The 17,981-nt window shown below is 41.7% G+C and overlaps 1 protein-coding gene across 2 annotated transcripts in view; it reads right to left on the reverse strand.

Annotated features, from left to right (window-relative positions):
- vps50 (VPS50 EARP/GARPII complex subunit) overlaps positions 1-17,981 on the reverse strand; it is a 321,852-nt gene that overhangs the window by 161,330 nt on the left and 142,541 nt on the right. For both annotated transcript variants that reach the window (XM_068009984.1, XM_068009978.1), the window contains exon 9: positions 4,979-5,061. In XM_068009984.1, the coding sequence (XP_067866085.1) occupies positions 4,979-5,061 (83 nt within the window). The remainder of the gene's footprint in view (positions 1-4,978; positions 5,062-17,981) is intronic.

Genomic DNA, 17,981 nt, shown 5'->3' on the forward strand with positions numbered 1-17,981 from the left:
CTAAGGGCATATTGCTAAGATGGAAAACTGGCAAATGATACTCATCAACAAAGTCTGCTCTGGTTTCGAGATTTGAAGCGGAGACATTGGATACGTTATTGCAGGGAAGTTTAGAATATTTGCTTGTGCCAAACTTACACTCTGTAAAGAGTAACTGGTTTTGCTGATTTCTTCCTTTCTCTCATTTGTCTTCCCTTTACACACATATTTGGTAATTGGTAAGGTAGTTGGGGTACTACACTTAAACAGGCTACAGTCAATACTGTGACACTAACTGGCAATTTGTTGCCACTTAGCTTTGTAAGACTAAAAGTAGAAGCCCTTCTGGATATTCACAGTTAGCCATGCTTGAAGAGAAAAAGTGCACCAGCTGACATACTCAAAACCAAGAAGAAGGTCCAAAAAGCACTATGCCTTACACATCCTTCATTTGAAGTCTGTTGAAGGATTCAAACAGACCTATCAGGACTGAATTCGACTAAGTCTTAAAAATGAATCAGCAATCAAAGAAAACCACAACCTGAGCCAATGCAGATTGCATAAATATCAAAGGAATAGTGACAAAGATCAACAATACAACAGAAATGCTCTCCCTCCTTAATTTGCCATCCTCTTCATCAATCCTTTTTCAGTTCCAGAGAATTTGAATTCTATGAATATTGAATTCATAGAATCGATTAGCCTCTGCCATTTTAAACATTCAAAGGTCAGCAATATCTGCTCAGGCTCGAAGACTGGTTGTGCGCTGATAGAATTTAACACAAGTGGAGTCACATAATGCTCCTGTGACTTGTGATTGGGCAAGTCCCTACATGTTATGCAAGGTGAGACACCATTGGGGCTGAGGAAATTGAAAAGGTTTTGTAGCATATTTTGGAGACAGTTCTTCCATCCATTTGTCCCTATATTTAGTGGAATGGATATACACAAAGGAAATGTGGTAAATATGGTACATGTGGATTTTCAAAAAGCTTCTGGCAAAGATCCAAGAGACTAGTTCTGAAAAACAAGGCTATATGAGCTTGATGGTCAAGTGTTGGCAAAGATAGCTGAAGGAAAAAGCCAGAAATAAGGGCAATTATATTTTTCAGGTTGGCAAGATATGGTTCGTGGGGTGTCTTGAAGATTTTGTCTGGGATCACTCTGCTTATATATACATACATATATATTGTATACATACATATGTATATATATATATATATAATCATATAAAATATATATCTTCTTGTTTGGCCTCCTTGTCTCGAGACACAATGGGTAAGCGCCTGGAGGTGGTCAGTGGTTTGTGAAGCAGCGTATGGAGTGGCTATAAAGGTCAATTCTAGAGTGACAGACTTTTCCACAGGTGCTGCAGATAAAGTTGGTTGTCGGGGTTGTTACACAGTTGGCTCTCCCCTTGCACTTCTGTCTTTTTTCCTGCCAACTGCTAAGTCTCTTCGACTCGCTGCACTTTAGCCCCGCCTTTATGGCTGCCCACCAGCTCTGACGATCGCTGGCAACTGACTCCCACGGCTTGTAATCAATGTCACAGGACTTCATGTCGCATTTGCAAACGTCTTTAAAGCGGAGACATGGACAGCCGGTGGGTCTGATACCAGTGACGAGCTCGCTGTACAATGTGTCCTTGGGGATCCTGCCATCTTCCATGCGGCTCACATGGCCAAGCCATCTCAAGCACCGCTGGCTCAGTAGGGTGTATATGCTGGGGATGTTAGCCACCTCGAGAACTTCTGCATTGGAGATACGGTCCTGCCACTTGATGCCAAGGATTCTCCGGAGGCAGCGAAGATGGAATGAATTGAGACGTCGCTCTTGGCTGACATACGTTGTCCAGGCCTCGCTGGCGTAGAGCAAGGTACTGAGGACACAAGCTTGATACACTCGGACTTTTGTGTTCCGTGTCAGTGCGCCATTTTCCCATACTCTCTTGGCCAGTCTGGACATAGCAATGGAAGCCTTTCCCATGCGCCTGTTGATTTCTGCATCTTGAAACAGGTTACTGGTGATAGTTGAGCCTAGGTAGATGAACTCTTGAACCACTTCCAGAGCGTGGTCGCCGATATTGCTGGATGGAGCATTTCTGACGTCCTGTCCCATGATGGTCGTTTTCTTGAGGCTGATGGTTAGGCCAAATTTGTTGCAGGCAGCCGCAATCCTGTCGATGAGTCTCTGCAGACACTCTTCAGTGTGAGATGTTAATGCAGCATCGTCAGCAAAGAGGAGTTCCCTGATGAGGGCATATATCAAATCAGGACATGGGCATTGAGGGATTATTAAAATGTGCTGGCAACACCAAATTAAACTGCAAGGCCAGATTTTAACAAGTCAGAGAGCAGGCAGGTAAGAGGACAACTCAGTTCATTGTAGGCGAGTATAATTTGTAGATTTTGGGAAAAAGAGTGATCAAACTTATCTTTTTATAGCACCTTACACATTCTGAGGACATCATAACACTTCACAGACAAGAGTTACTTTTTAAATATCATCTGTTATGTAGGCAATGCAACAGCCAATTTATGCACTGCAAGATTCCATGAACAATGACTGAGATAAATAACCTGTTCATTTGTTTCAGTGAGGCTGATTGAGGGATAAATTCCAATCAGGACACCAGACCGCCTCATCTTGGAATCATACCCTGAATCTTTTACTTCCAACTGAACAGGCAGATGGAGCATCAAACTCATGTTTCATCTGAAACTGAGTCAAACAGATAATGAGTTAGTGGAATAGATAGTTCTAGGATGTAAACACAACCAACTTTAATAATGGGATTGCAGGTACAAAAATTCAAAGGGAAAATCAGATTATGAGCAGGGACTGTGAATACAAAAGCATGGAGGTGGTGATGAAACCATTTACGACATTGGCTAATCATGGTCAGGAGTATTGTGTACAGTTTTGGGGATCCCATTTGAGAAAGGGTAACAGAACCACCATGAAAAAGACAGAATATAAACCCATGAGGATGACACCAGAAATAAGAGGATATGGCAATGACAGAACACTAAGAAACAGACTTCATTCATCGTAGCAGAGAAAGTGCATCAAATTTGGGTTAGAAATTTTGAAAGGATTTCATAAGTAAATGGAGAAAATTATCTTCACTGGATGGAGAATCAGTAACAAAAGGAGCATGAACTCAATGATCACTTAAAGCATAAAGGGGAAGTTAGAAGGACATTTTTCACATAAAGGGTTATTAAGATATGGAATAACAATTAACAGAAATTGAACAAACAGCTTTCATATGGTTTCAATTATCTCTTGATTTCATGACACACATGAAATGCCACATTGGGTAGAATAAATTATCCACTTTCTGGGGAACGTGAGATCCCAGGTCCTAAAAACATGGAATAAGACCACATATTGTACATGGATAATTGATATACTTGAATCTCAATGTATCATCATGTTTTAATATGCAGTTGGCGGATAACCTCAAAGTGATGGTCCACATCTTACTCGACCTCTGCAATGTCACAGTACAACCGGTATTTAAGTTGGAGGAATCTATGCAGCATTTTTCAAGTTAAGTGTAACTATCACACTTCAATTAAGTTTTTCCTCATATTATGACTATACTGTGCAGGTTATATAATCCTAGGACTGAGATTTATGAAGTCTATTTTCTTATTTCCATAATTAACAGATTGTAGGCTGCATCATGAATATAATACATGTTACTTCAGTTAATGATATGGACATTTTACTGTATCACAGCAGCTTTCCCTTGTCTACTTCTATTTCATCTCAAAACAAAGAGGGGAATGCATCAAAAAGTGCACAATGAATCAGGGTGCTTTGAATACACAGAATAAAAGACCTATAAGGATTTTTATCATCTGTAACAATAAACCATGAAAGCGTGACGGGGATTGGGCGGGACGGGGATTGGGATGATCAGGCGCAATCAGAAAATGCAGAAGTTTGCACGTAGTACCCAAATTTACTTTCACAACCAACAACGCTAACAGCAGTTTCATAATGCTGACTTACATAATATTTTTTCCTATACACTTTGACAGTCTTCCAAGAAAAGTTACTATATTAAAAAAAACTGTGTGCACGGAAGTACAAGTATATATAAGTTATGGTTCTTTAAAATAACAGTTCTATTGACAGATTGGGGAGAAGGGGCACATTGCATGAGGGCATTACGGAGCTATGGAGGTAATGTTTTAAGGCATGATAAACCAAAATGACATGAACCATGTCTTCAACGATAATTTGGGTTCAGATCTGTTAAATCAGACATGACTACACATGTATCCTTTTTAAATCAATTGAATCTTTATTTATGACACACTTCAAGTACCCGCAAATCAGCGACATGACCACAGCAGCAAGAGGATACTGCACTATATTTCTGCATAAAATTTTAACCACAAAAAAGTCAACAGTAATAGGAAATTTAGAAAGGAGATGAAGGAGCCAACAAACATCTTTCAATTTATGAAATTATTCAATGTACACCCTCTTCACAATGCTCCCAAACTTCAAATTTACCAGTTGACTGCATATGTAAATGTTAAGCACCAATTAGATGCATAATGTGTAACTGATGGTTATGCTCCAAATTTTAGAGGGCATCATTTAACAGTACCATGTTAAGTAAAGATGCAGGCCAGACTCAACCCAAAAGATTATCACGCCAATAATGAAATATCGATATTGATGCACATTGTATTTTCTGCACCAATGTCTTGTGCTTAGTTACCAAAAGTTTGTCAATATAATTGTGTAGTTTATCCACACAAAAGGTTGAAAGCCACTACAATCGATTATCTTAAGTGGTCAGGAAACAATTTCATACAGCAAAACATTCTTGCAGGATTTACTTGCAGTTTATCACTTCATTCAATTGAGTATATAATGTTGCAAATTGTTCGCTGAGTCTGTCAAAGAAAAAAGCTTGACGTGACAAATGGAATGCTCTCATTTGAGATTTTGTTTTTATAGATCAAAGTCTTACCTTATGCAGCTGTAGTGTTTGAACGTGCTAGCTGCTTTCTGACATTCCAAACAGAGTTGTATTGCTCCAGGATAATCTTCTTCCTTAATAATAAAAAAAAATAGCAAAAGTTTTCAGGATTCTACAAAGCCAATGGGACAATATTTTGGTACAAAATGAAAAGCAATCACAAAATCTTGAGAAAATCAATGTAAAAATATTTATCTGAGCCTTATTGGATCAGTTAGTGGCAAGTTGCACTTTCAAGCCCGACTTCAAGTTGTAAATACATAACGTAAGATGGCATTGAAGGCGTACTGTATCATGAGAAGCAATATCCTTTTACTAAGATGTTAAGCTAAGGCCCCATTTGCACACTTGTCATTCAGAAGGATGCTGAAGACCCTCTGGCACTATTTCAAGAGGAGCATGGCATTCTTCCTATGCCTTTGTCAACATTCCTTCCTTAACCATGGATCAAAAATGATTAAATTGAGTTCAGGTGCCACTCAGCTCCAATCTAATATGGTGGAACAGGCTCGAGGAGATGAATGGCCTACTCATGTTCCCATGTAACTGATACCATCGTAAATCGATTTAGTGGCCATTCATTTATCTTTATTGGCTTTTTGCGGAACCTTACGTTCACAGGATAAGGCAGCCCATTTGATTGACACCCCATCCACCACCACCTTTAATATTCATGCTATCCATCACTAGCACACTATGGTTGCAGAGTGTACCATCTACAAGATGCACTGCAGCAACTCATCAAGGCTTCTTGGACAGCACCATCCAAACCTCTACACATGAAAAAGAATTTCCTCACATCAGTCTTAAATCTGCCTTTTACACACTTCAACCAGTGTCCCCCTTCTCCTATTTTAGTTATTTTTATTCTTCTTTTCCTCTCTGTCATATAGTACATAGAACCAAAATCTGGATCCAGTGGTGAATGGTTGTTTTACAAACTGGAGGAAGTTATACAAGTGGTGTTCCCCAGAGGTCACTATTAGGATCACTGCTCCTAAGATATATTTTAATGATCTGAGACTTGTGTGCATAGAGCATAATTTCAAAAAGTTTGAAGATGGCGTGAAACTCAGACATGTAATCAACAATGAGGAGGATAATAACAGACTTAAGCAGGAGATAAAATGGGCAGATATATGACAAATGAAATTTAACTCAAACAAGAATTAAGTGATGCATTTTATTAAGAACAATGAGGGGCGGTAATAGAAAGTAAATGGCACAATTTTAAAAGGGACTGCAGGAACAGAGACACTTGGGGGGGTCTATGAACAGGCTCCTGGTTCTAGAAAAAAAACTCCCTGTTAGATCATTTGTCTGCTGCCTTAAAAAACTTCCTGGGGCAACAGTCATTTCCTGCAGCTCTGGTAGAACAAACAGGGCATTCTGGGTGGCACAAAGAATGGAGGACTCAATGTTTACTGAATTTCGAAATGGTCCAGATGTTGGATGCAGGTATAAGTACAATGGAAAAGTTAAATACAGGAGAAATGAGGATGAAAGCATCTTTAGCAGGTCTAACTATGACAGTGGAAGACAGAATTCAACAGCAATCATAAGCAAATGAATCCCAGGAATACCTTCTTTGGCCTCCTTATCTCGAGAGACAATGGGTAAGCACCTGGAAGTGGTCAGTGGTGTGTGGAGCAGCGCCTGCAGTGGCTATAAAGGCCAATTCTAGAGTGACAGGCTCTTCCACAGGTGCTGCAGAAAAATTTGTTTGTCGGGGCTGTTACACAGTTGGCTCTCCCCTTGCGCCTCTGTCGTTTTTCCTGCCAACTACTAAGTCTCTTCGACTCGCCACACTTTAGCCCCGCCTTTATGGCTGCCCGCCAGCTCTGGTGAACGCTGGCAACTGACTCCCACGACTAGTGATCAATGTCACAGGATTTCATGTCGCATTTGCAGACGTCTTTAAAGCGGAGACATGGACGGAGACATGAATACCTAATGAGCAGTTAACAGGTGCTTCAGGTGTGACTCAAAGTATCTTATGCAATGAACTGCCCAAAGCAGAGAGGCAGAGTCCACAAAATAACACATGACAGAGAATTCTGACGCAGAAGAGGAAGATCATGATGAATATGAACGAATTCTACTAGTCACTAGGAGTTTTAGTCCTGTGACGAATGTGATCGTTGCGGATTTGTTCAACTATGCTCTATTAGATAGTGCCTGCACGTTGACAGTATGTGGAACCAATTGGTTACAATGTTATCTGGATTCACTCAGTAGCGAGGATCGACGCAAGGTTGAGTATAAAAGTACTACCAGCTTTAGGTTTGGTGATGACAATACATTGAAATCATTGAAGAGAGTAGTAATTCCATGCAAAATAGCTGGAGTAGGACACTTCATCAATACTGATGTTGACTCTAGTGAGATACCTTTACTGTTGAGTAAATCTTCAATGAAATAAGTACAAATGAAATATGATATGGAGCATGATGAGGCACTTGTTTTTGGAAAGTCAGTGAATTTGCATTTACTCAGTCAGGTCATGATTTTATCCCCTTAACAAAACCTGATGTTTCTAGTCAGAGTGTCAGAGAAGTATTAATAGCATCAGGTGTTAAGAATCAGAGATAAATTGCAAATTGTCTTAAAGTTACACAGACTATTTGCTCATCCTTCGTCAGAGATTAAAAACCCTGAAGAATTGCAGGTGTGATTGTTGAAGACTATACAAAGATAATAGAAGAGATTCGTGAAAAGCGTGAAATCTGTAAAAAGTATCGGACACCATCGTGTCCTATTGTAAGCCTTCCATTGGCACGTGACTTTAACAAGGTAATTGCCATGGATTTAAAGTTATGCGATAAAGAAAAGACGATTTTCATTCTACATTTTATAAACCAAGCAACTAGATTTAGTCTTACTACAATAATAAATAGTAAGGACAAAAGAGTGATTATGGAGAAATGGATAGGGACTGGAATTAGGGCATCAGTTAAGTTTCTGACTGATAAACAAAGGGAATTTGCCAATGACGAGTTCAGTCCTTTCAGCAATGGGCTCTGTGAAATGAATCAAGCAGTGATTGATGAAATGCTGCATAAAATCTTAGCTAACCGACCAAACTGCAAGTTGACAACTGCCCTGCCATGGGCAGCTCATGCAAAGAATTTGCTTTTGATGGGTGGAGGACATAGTCCCTATCAATTGGTTATGGCGAAATCCCAAGTTGCCTTCTGTACTGGGTGACAGTCCTCCTGCTCTAGAAGGTACTACAATTAGTTCCATTTTTTTGCTGCACATTTGAATGCTTTAGATGCAGGGAGACGGGCTTTCTTCAAGGCTGAGGTCTCTGAGAAAATTCGCAGAGCTCTCAGGCATCATATAAGGCCATTTGAGGCGGAATTTAATTCAGGAGATTTGATGCATTATAAAAGAGAGAGTTGTTGGGAATGGCAGCTCCCTGGTAAGGTAATCAGTCATGATGGTAAGACAGCAGCTATCAAGCATGGAAATCAAACTGTTAAGGTTCATTCCTCACGTATAATCAGGGTTGATTACAAAATCTCAGAATCTGAGCAGCTGAAAAGAGGAAAACGAGGCACCTTGTACCTCAAATACTCATGTGTTTCGTGATGAAGGTGCCGAGGAACAGAATATGCCAGATCAAGGGTTGGATAGTAATATGAGCGATCACGATGCTCAGAAAAGAGCTATCGCATCCAAAGGCCAATTGCCCCGAGTAGGTACTTAGGTGACATATATTCTAGAGGGGTCTAATAAATGGAGGGATGCAACAATTGTGGGACATGCTGGAAAACCTGACAAGTTTAAGTATTAGTTGAATGTTCAAGATGATGGCCAAGAAGCAAGGTCCATCGACTGGCAGAATGGGCTGAAAGAGCAGAGGGCAAGAAAGTGCAGTGCAAGTTCTAATAGTGGGTCTGGAAGCGACTCTTGCGTAACGAAGGGATCACGCACTGGAACAAGAGCCTCCAATAGTGTGTGAGGGAGATCTTATAGCAGCAGTCCCGAAAGACATCAAAGTGCTAATACAGGCCATAGTTTGAACAGATTCCACAATGAAACAAAGGCTAGAGGGCAGTCTCGGAATAGAACTAGAAGCAGAAGTCCTCATGACTGTGAAGTTTTAGTGGCTGCCAAAAAACTGGAGAGTAAACCATTAAGAGAAGCAAAACATAAGGAATTAGAGAGTTGGTGAGAGTTTGGAGTTTATTCAGAGGTATCAGATCGGGAACAGCCAGCCTTGTCACATAGATGAATTTGTCCTGGAAAAAGTCCTTCCTGAGGGGACTTGTAAGGCTAAAGCAAGGCTCGTTGCGAGGGAATTTGAAGAGCAACTGGGTGATACCGTTAGAGTGGACACTCCCACAGCTGGAAAAGTGATCTTTTTAAGATCTTTTGGCCACATATCCATGGAAGTGTAGATCCAGCGACATAAAAGCGACATTTCTGCAGGGTGATAAACCACTGAAAGAGGTAGCAAATGCAGAAGGAAAACTATGGAAACTAAACAAATGCGTCTATGACCTTAATAATGCTTCCAGGGTATGGTATTTCTCAATGAGATCGGTTTTGTTGAAAATCAGTTGTGTTCAACAAAAAGCAGGTCCTGCAATCTTTTATTGGTATCATAGAGGGAAACTTTCAGGCATCGTCATGATGCACAATGATGATTTCTTCTGGGGTGGGACTGCAGATTTTTGGAAATATATTATAAGATGAGGGCAGAATTTAAGATTGGGAGTCAGGCTTGTGGGGCCTTTAATTATATTGGTTTAGATATTAAACAAACTAAGACTGGAACAACCTTAAACCAAAAATCCTATTTAGAGAGTGTTACTCCCATCCCGGTTAATCGTATTAGGTCATCACAGAAGATGATATATCTAAGGCAGAGACTGAGCAATTGCGAAGCTTGATTCAACTGGTTGTGCGCTCACGAGATCTGATGCTAGTTTTGATATGGAGTTAAGCATGATGAAGCATGTGAAAGTTGAGAATGTTTTAAGGGAAATAAAACATTAAAAAAATTAAACCTGGAGAAATGTGAGAAGTTCCCATCCTTAAATGACCCAAAGAACATTAAGCTAGTAATTTTTAGTGATGCTTCTCACGCTAATCTTTCTGATGGGTATTCGAGTGCAGTTAGTTTCATAATATTTCTGATGAGTGAAAATGAGAATGTCCTTTAGCTTGGGAAGCTAAGAAAAAAAAATGGGTCATTAAAAGCACTTTAGCTGCGGAAACACTGGGTCTTGTGGAGGCAGTGTATATGGGGTTCGATTTGTTAAATATTTTGGGTAAATTCTGAACGAGGGGCATACTGAAGATAGAATACCCATTGAATGTTAAGTGGATAATCATTCTTTGTGGGACAATGTACACGCCACAAAATGTGAGAGTGACAGAAGACTATGTACTGACGTTACTGGATTGAAACAAATGCTGGAAAGAAAATATCCAAACTTAAACGGGTACAGGCAAGTCATCAGCTTTCTGATTGTTTTACAAAAATAAATGCTAGTACAAAGAAATGTTAGGGGTGCTAGACAAAGGGCATCTCACAATGTAATACTTTGTATCCAATCTGCAATTTATTTTGATTAATTTTGAAATGTTGTTTGAGCATGTTAAGTTTTATTATAAAAGAAGGGAATTTATTAATCTGTTAATTATGTATCAATTGTTTAATTATATACAGGTGGAGGTAGAGCATGGCTACCCGATGGGACCCCACGACATGTGTCGGGTTCAGGTCGGGTTGCTCTTCCGGGTCCGGCATTCAGGCTCGGGTCGGAACACACCACCTCCAGTATGTGGCTCCAATCTTAATGTACTTTTTAAACAACCTTTCAAGTCTGTAAACAGATTATGGAAAGATGTAGGAGCAACAGGGTGGTGGTGATAGGAGATTTTAATTTTCCCAACATTGACTGGGATTCACTTAGTGTTAGAGGTCTAGATGGAGCAGAATTTGTAAGGAGCATCCAGGAGGGTTTTCTAGAGCAGTATGTAAATAGTCCAACTCGGGAAGGGGCCATACTGGACCTGGTGTTGGGGAATGAGCCCGGCCAGGTGTTTGAAGTTTCAGTAGGGGACTACTTTGGGAATAGTGATCACAATTCCGTAAGCTTTAAAATACTCATGGACAAAGACGAGAGTGGTCCGAAAGGAAGAGTGCTAAATTGGGGGAAGGCCAACTATACCAAAATTCGGCAGGAGCTGGGGAATGTAGATTGGGAGCAGCTGTTTGAAGGTAAATCCACATGTGATATGTGGGAGGCTTTTAGAGAGAGGTTGATTAGCGTGCAGGAGAGACATGTTCCTGTGAAAATGAGGGATAGAAATGGCAAGATTAGGGAACCATGGATGACAGGTGAAATTGTGAGACGAGCTAAGAGGAAAAAGGAAGCATACATAAGGTCTAGGCGGCTGATGAAAGACAAAGCTTTGAAAGAATATCAGGAATGTAGGACCAATCTGAAACGAGGAATTAAGAGGGCTAAAAGGGGTCATGAAATATCTTTAGCAAACAGGGTTAAAGAAAATCCCAAAGCCTTTTATTCATATATAAGGAGAAAGAGGGTAACTAGAGAAAGGATTGGCCCACTAAAGGACAAAGGAGGAATGTTATGCTTGGACTCAGAGAAAATGGGTGAGATTCTAAACGAGTACTTTGCATCGGTATTCACCGAGGAGAGGGACATGACGGATGTTGAGGTTAGGAACAGATGTTTGATTACTCTAGGTCAAGTCAGCATAAGGAGGGAGGACGTGTTGGGTATTCTAAAGGGCATTAAGGTGGACAAGTCCCCAGGTCCGGATGGGATCTATCCCAGGTTACTGAGGGAAGCGAGAGAGGAAATAGCTGGGGCCTTAACAGATATCTTTGCAGCATCCTTAAACACGGGTGAGGTCCCGGAGGACTGGAGAATTGCTAATGTTGTCCCCTTGTTTAAGAAGGGTAGCAGGGATAATCCAGGTAATTATAGACCGGTGAGCCTGACGTCAGTGGTAGGGAAGCTGCTGGAGAAGATACTGAGGGATAGGATCGATTCCCATTTGGAAGAAAATGGGCTTATCAATGATAGGCAACATGGTTTTGTGCAGGGAAGGTCATGTCTTACCAACTTAATAGAATTATTTGAGGAAGTGACAAAGTTGATTGATGAGGGAAGGGCTGTCGATGTCATATACATGGACTTCAGTAAGGCGTTTGATAAGGTTCCCCATGGCAGGGTGATGGAGAAAGTGAAGGCGCATGGGGTCCAAGGTGTACTAGCTAGATGGATAAAGAACTGGCTGGGCAACAGGAGACAGAGAGTAGCAGTGGAAGGGAGTTTCTCAAAATGGAGACGTGTGACCAGTGGTGTTCCACAGGGATCCGTGCTGGGACCACTGTTGTTTGTGATATACATTAATGATTTGGAGGAAAGTATAGGTGGACTGATTAGCAAGTTTGCAGACGACACTAAGATTGGTGGAGTAGCAGATAGTGAAGGGGACTGTCAGAGAATACAGCAGAATATAGATAGATTGGAGAGTTGGGCAGAGAAATGGCAGATGGAGTTCAATCAGGGCAAAAGCGAGGTGATGCATTTTGGAAGATCCAATTCAAGAGTGAACTATACAGTAAATGGAAAAGTCCTGGGGAAAATTGATGTCCAGAGAGATTTGGGTGTTCAGGTCCACTGTTCCCTGAAGGTGGCAACGCAGGTAAATAGAGTGGTCAAGAAGGCATACGGCATGCTTTCCTTCATCGGACGGGGTATTGAGTACAAGAGTTGGCAGGTCATGTTACAGTTGTATAGGACTTTGGTTCGGCCACATTTGGAATACTGCGTGCAGTTCTGGTCGCCACATTACCAAAAGGATGTGGATGCTTTGGAGAGGGTGCAGAGGAGGTTCACCAGGATGTTGCCTGGTATGGAGGGCGCTAGCTATGAAGAGAGGTTGAGTAGATTAGGATTATTTTCATGAGAAAGACGGAGGTTGAGGGGGGACCTGATTGAGGTGTACAAAATCATGAGAGGTATAGACAGGGTGGATAGCAAGAGGCTTTTTCCCAGAGTGGGGGATTCAATTACTAGAGGACACGAGTTCAAAGTGAAAGGGGAAAAGTTTAGGGGGGATATGCGTGGAAAGTTCTTTACGCAGAGGGTGGTGGGTGCCTGGAACGCGTTGCCAGCGGAGGTAGTAGATGCGGGCACGATGGCGTCTTTTAAGATGTATCTAGACAGATACATGAATGGGCAGGAAGAAAAGAGATACAGACCCTTAGAAAATAGGCGACATGTTTAGATAGAGGATCTGGATCGGCGCAGGCTTGGAGGGCCGAAGGGCCTGTTCCTGTGCTGAAATTTTCTTTGTTCTTTGTTCCAGTTACAGTTTTTGTTGCTTATCTGCACAAGCTTAAAAAAGTGAAAAACGGAAGCTAGGTTAACAGAACATTCCAGTGGTCTGGTCGGGCGCAGGAAAAAAATGAAAGGACTCGGGCTGGGTCGGATGTAATTTTGTCGGGCTCGGGTCGGGTTTCATTTGCAGACCCAAGCAGGCCTTTAGGTGGAGGGTGTTAATTGGGGTCTTACTTGAGCACTTATAAGCAGACACTTACTGAGACTGGTGGCAGTTTTTGAGTGAGGAGCTACATGTTTGTAATTATTTTACTCTGTACAATAAATGTGAAACTGAGTAAGGAGAGGTTCCAGCATTATCCTTCCACAACAAGCTTTCTGGAATTTAACACGACAGAATAAGGAACAGCTCTGTCCAAAAGCGAAAACCTGAAAAACAAGTTTAAGATAGGCCCATGGTTAAAATATAAAATAAAAAGGCAGTCATGCTCTGAAATTGTTGAACTATATGTCGAATCCAGATGGCTATGGAGTGCCTAATCGGAAGATGAGCGTTTGGGGCCTTGGATGGTGAGGAGAAGGTAAAACAGCAGGTATTGCACCTCCTGCGATTGCGTGGGAAGGGGACGAGGTGTTGGGGGTGATGGAGGAGTGAACCAGGGTGTCGTGGAGGGAACGATCCCTTCGGAAAGCTGACGGAGGAGAGGGGAAGATGTGTTTGGTGGTGGCATCACACCAGAGATGGCGGAGGGTGATCCTTTGGATGTGAAGGCTGGTGGAGTGGAAAGTGAGGGTCCGAAGGGATCGTTCCCTCGCCGACACTCTGGTCCACTCCTCCCTCACCCCCAACACCTCGTCCCCTTCCCACAGCACCTTCCCATGCAATCACAGGAAGTACAATACCTGCCCTTTTACCTCCTTTTTCCTCACCATCCAAGGCTCCAAACACTCCTTCCAGGTGAAGCAGTGATTTACTTGTACTTCTTTTAATTTAGTATACTGTATTCACTGCTCACAATGTGGTCACCTCTACACTGGGGAGACCAAACGCAGATTGGGAGACCGCTTTACGGAACACCTCCCCTCAGTCCACAAGCATGACTCCGAACTTCCGGTTGCTTGCCATTTCAATTCACCACCCTGCTCCCATACCAACATTTCTCTCCTTGGCCTGCTGCATTGTTACAGTGAATCTCAATGCAAGCTCGAAGAACAGCACCTCATCTTCCAATTAGGCACTCAGCCTTCTAGACTCAACATTGAGTTCAACAATTTCAGGGCATGACTGCCTTTTCATTTTATTTTATATTTTAACCATGGGCCTCAGTCAAACTTGTTTTTCAGGCTTCTGGACAGAACTATTCATTATTCTGCCATTAGCACCCTCTCTAGACGAATGATTTGTCTTTTAATACAACTATTAGCATTCCCTTTGCTCCGTGATATTTTTGTCATTTAATCTCTCCTACCCTCTGCCCTATCACACACTTTCTCTTTTGTTCTTCTTCCCCCCCAACCCTGCCTCTTCACTTGCTCAAAGCCTATAACATATCTAACCTTTGCCAGTTCTAATGAAAGGCCACAGACTTGAAACATTAACTCTGTTTCGCTCTCCACAGATGCTGCCAGACCTGAGTATTTCCAGCGCTTTGTTTGCATTTCAGGTTTCCATCATGCACTGTATTTTGCTTTTATTTTAGCTTTTGAACTGTAGCTGACCAAATTATGGATCTTCTGAAGTACAATGCAGATCTTACTTGTAGCTTCCAATTAGGTTTCAAATGCAAGCTTGTTGATGTCCTTGTCATTTTTAATGCCTAGGTCATTGAAACTTATTGGTTTCGCCAAAAGCTGGTTGGGCACAGTGTATGAACTCCACAGTATTATAGTTATTGGGCACTCTTGCTCATTAACATGGATGGAATGCAAACATTTCTCACCAGTCTTTAACCTACCTTGATCAACAGTTCTGCATTCCTGTCAGGTTGTGAGACATATAGCAGGGTTTTAACTGGTACACTTGATACATCAGAGTGACGAGGCAGAACTTCATATTGCTGAAGCCCCCCATGTTACATTTACTGAAATCCAGACAAAGCATGTTATGAATTCTAAAATGATTTATTTTAATGAAAGGTTAAGTACTACATTTCCTACTTTGCTGATTTATTTTACTGTGATATAAATGTACATCTCACAATAAAAATAGTTTGCAATTTAGCCTGAAATATCTGTTATACAGGCATGATATTTTTCCACCTATCACAGTGATGTGTGGAGCCAGAGGAAATGGGCGAGGTACTTAATGAGTATTTTGCATCAGTATTCAACAAAGAGAAGGACTTGGTGGATGATGAGCCTAGGGAAGGGAATGTAGATAGTCTCAGTCATCTCATTATCAAAAAGGAGGTGGTGCTGGGTGTCTTGCAAAGCATTAAGGTAGATAAGTCCCCAGGGCCTGATGGGATCTACCCCAGAATACTGAGGGAGGCAAGGGAAGAAATTGCTGCGGCCTTGACAGAAATCTTTGCATCCTCATTGGCTACAGGTGAGGTCCCAGAGGACTGGAGAATAGCCAATGGTGTTCCTTTGTTTAAGAAGGGTAGCAAGGATAATCCAGGAAATTATAGGCCGGTGAGCCTTACATCAATGGTAGGGAAATTATTAGAGAGGATTCTTCAGGACAGGATTTACTCCCATTTGGAAACAAACGAACTTATTAGCGAGAGGCAGCATAGTTTTGTGAAGGGGAGGTCGTGTCTCACTAGCTTGATTGAATTTTTTGAGGAAGTGACAAAGATGATTGATGAAGGAAGGGCAGTGGATGTTATCTATATGGACTTCAGTAAAGCCTTTGACAAGGTCCCTCATGGCAGACTGGTACAAAAGGTGAAGTCACATGGAATCAGAGGTGAGCTGGCAAGATGGATACAGAACTGGCTCTGTCATAGAAGACAGAGGGTAGCAGTGGAAGGGTGCTTTTCTGAATGGAGGAATGTGACTAGTGGTGTTCCGCAGGGATCAGTGCTGGGACCTTTGCTCTTTGTAGTATATATAAATGATTTGGAGGAAAATGTAGCTGGTCTGATTAGTAAGTTTGCAGACGACACAAAGGTTGGTGGAGTTGCAGACAGTGATGAGGATTGTCAGAGGATACAGCAGGATATAGATCGGTTGGAGACTTGGACGGAGAAATGGCAGATGGAGTTTAATCCAGACAAATGTGAGGTAATGCATTTTGGAAGGTCTAATACAGGTGGGAAGTATACAGTAAATGGCAGAACCCTTAGGAGTATTGACAGGCAGAGAGATCTGGGCGTACAGGTCCACAGGTCACTGAAAGTGGCAATGCAGGTGGATAAGGTAGTCAAGAAGGCATACGGCATGCTTGCCTTCATCGGTCGGGGCATAAAGTATAAAAATTGGCAAATCATGCTGCAGCTGTACAGAACTTTAGTTACGCCACACTTAGAATATTGCGTGCAATTCTGGTCGCCACACTACCAGAAGGACGTGGAGGTTTTGGAGGGGGTACAGAAGAGGTTTACCAGGATGTTGCCTGGTCTGGAGGGTATTAGCTATGAGGAGAAGTTGGATAAACTCGGATTGTTTTCACTGGAACGACGGAAGTGGAGGGGTGACATGATAGAGGTTTACAAAGTTATGAGCGGCATGGACAGAGTGGATAGTCAGAAGCTTTTTCCCAGGGTGGAAGAGTCAGTTACTAGGGGACATAGGTTTAAGATGAGAGGGGAAAAGTTTAGAGGGGATGTGCGAGGCAAGTTCTTTACACAGAGGGTGGTGAATGCCTGGAACTTGCTGCCGGGGGAGGTGGTGGAGGCAGGTATGATAGCGACGTTTAAGAGGCATCTTGACAAATACATGAATAGGATGGGAATAGAGGGATACGGTCCCCGGAAGTGCAGAAGGTTTTAGTTTAGGCAGGCATCATCGGCGCAGGCTTGGAGGGCCGAATGGCCTGTTCCTGTGCTGTACTGTTCTTTGCTCTTGATCAGGAGATTGTGGTGGACCGTCCACATAATTTCTCTCATGACACATTGGAAGTTAAGTTAATTATTAATCTTCCAGCAGTTAAAACCATTCACTCCATGCAATAAGGTTACATATTTCAGTCCAGAGAAGGTGCAGGTCTGCATTATATGATGTACTTTGAAATGGCAAACAGAAAGATGCAGGAGTTGCAAAATGCAGAGAACACTTAGGAGGCCAGGATTCAGATTGAGTTGGATACAGTGAAGGGAATTTTACATTAACTTGCCTGGAGAAGACTGTATCCATAATATGCCACTATCCATAGTTATTGATAATCACAAAAATCCAGCCAAAAATTAGCTACATTTTCACGTATCTTACATGTACATATAAAGCTCAATTTTCAAAACTTGCAGAAGTTAAATGTTACATGCACTTCCTCCTGTGAATATTAAATAAAGCACAATATTGCAAAACATATCAATTTATATTATCCAAAGTCCTACATCTAGCATGCAACTTTAGGGCAAAATATTGCGCTTGATTCAAATAACTAATTTCAGGTAATTAATGCTGATTGTCTAAGAAGAAACCAGTTCCCTGGTTCATTAAGTGACAATGAGCAAGCACTGCAAGATCAACAAAATTCTTCATTTCCACCTCAA

Source organism: Heterodontus francisci, chromosome 2 (assembly GCF_036365525.1).
Source record: "Heterodontus francisci isolate sHetFra1 chromosome 2, sHetFra1.hap1, whole genome shotgun sequence".
In the NCBI taxonomy this organism is placed as follows: domain Eukaryota; kingdom Metazoa; phylum Chordata; class Chondrichthyes; order Heterodontiformes; family Heterodontidae; genus Heterodontus; species Heterodontus francisci.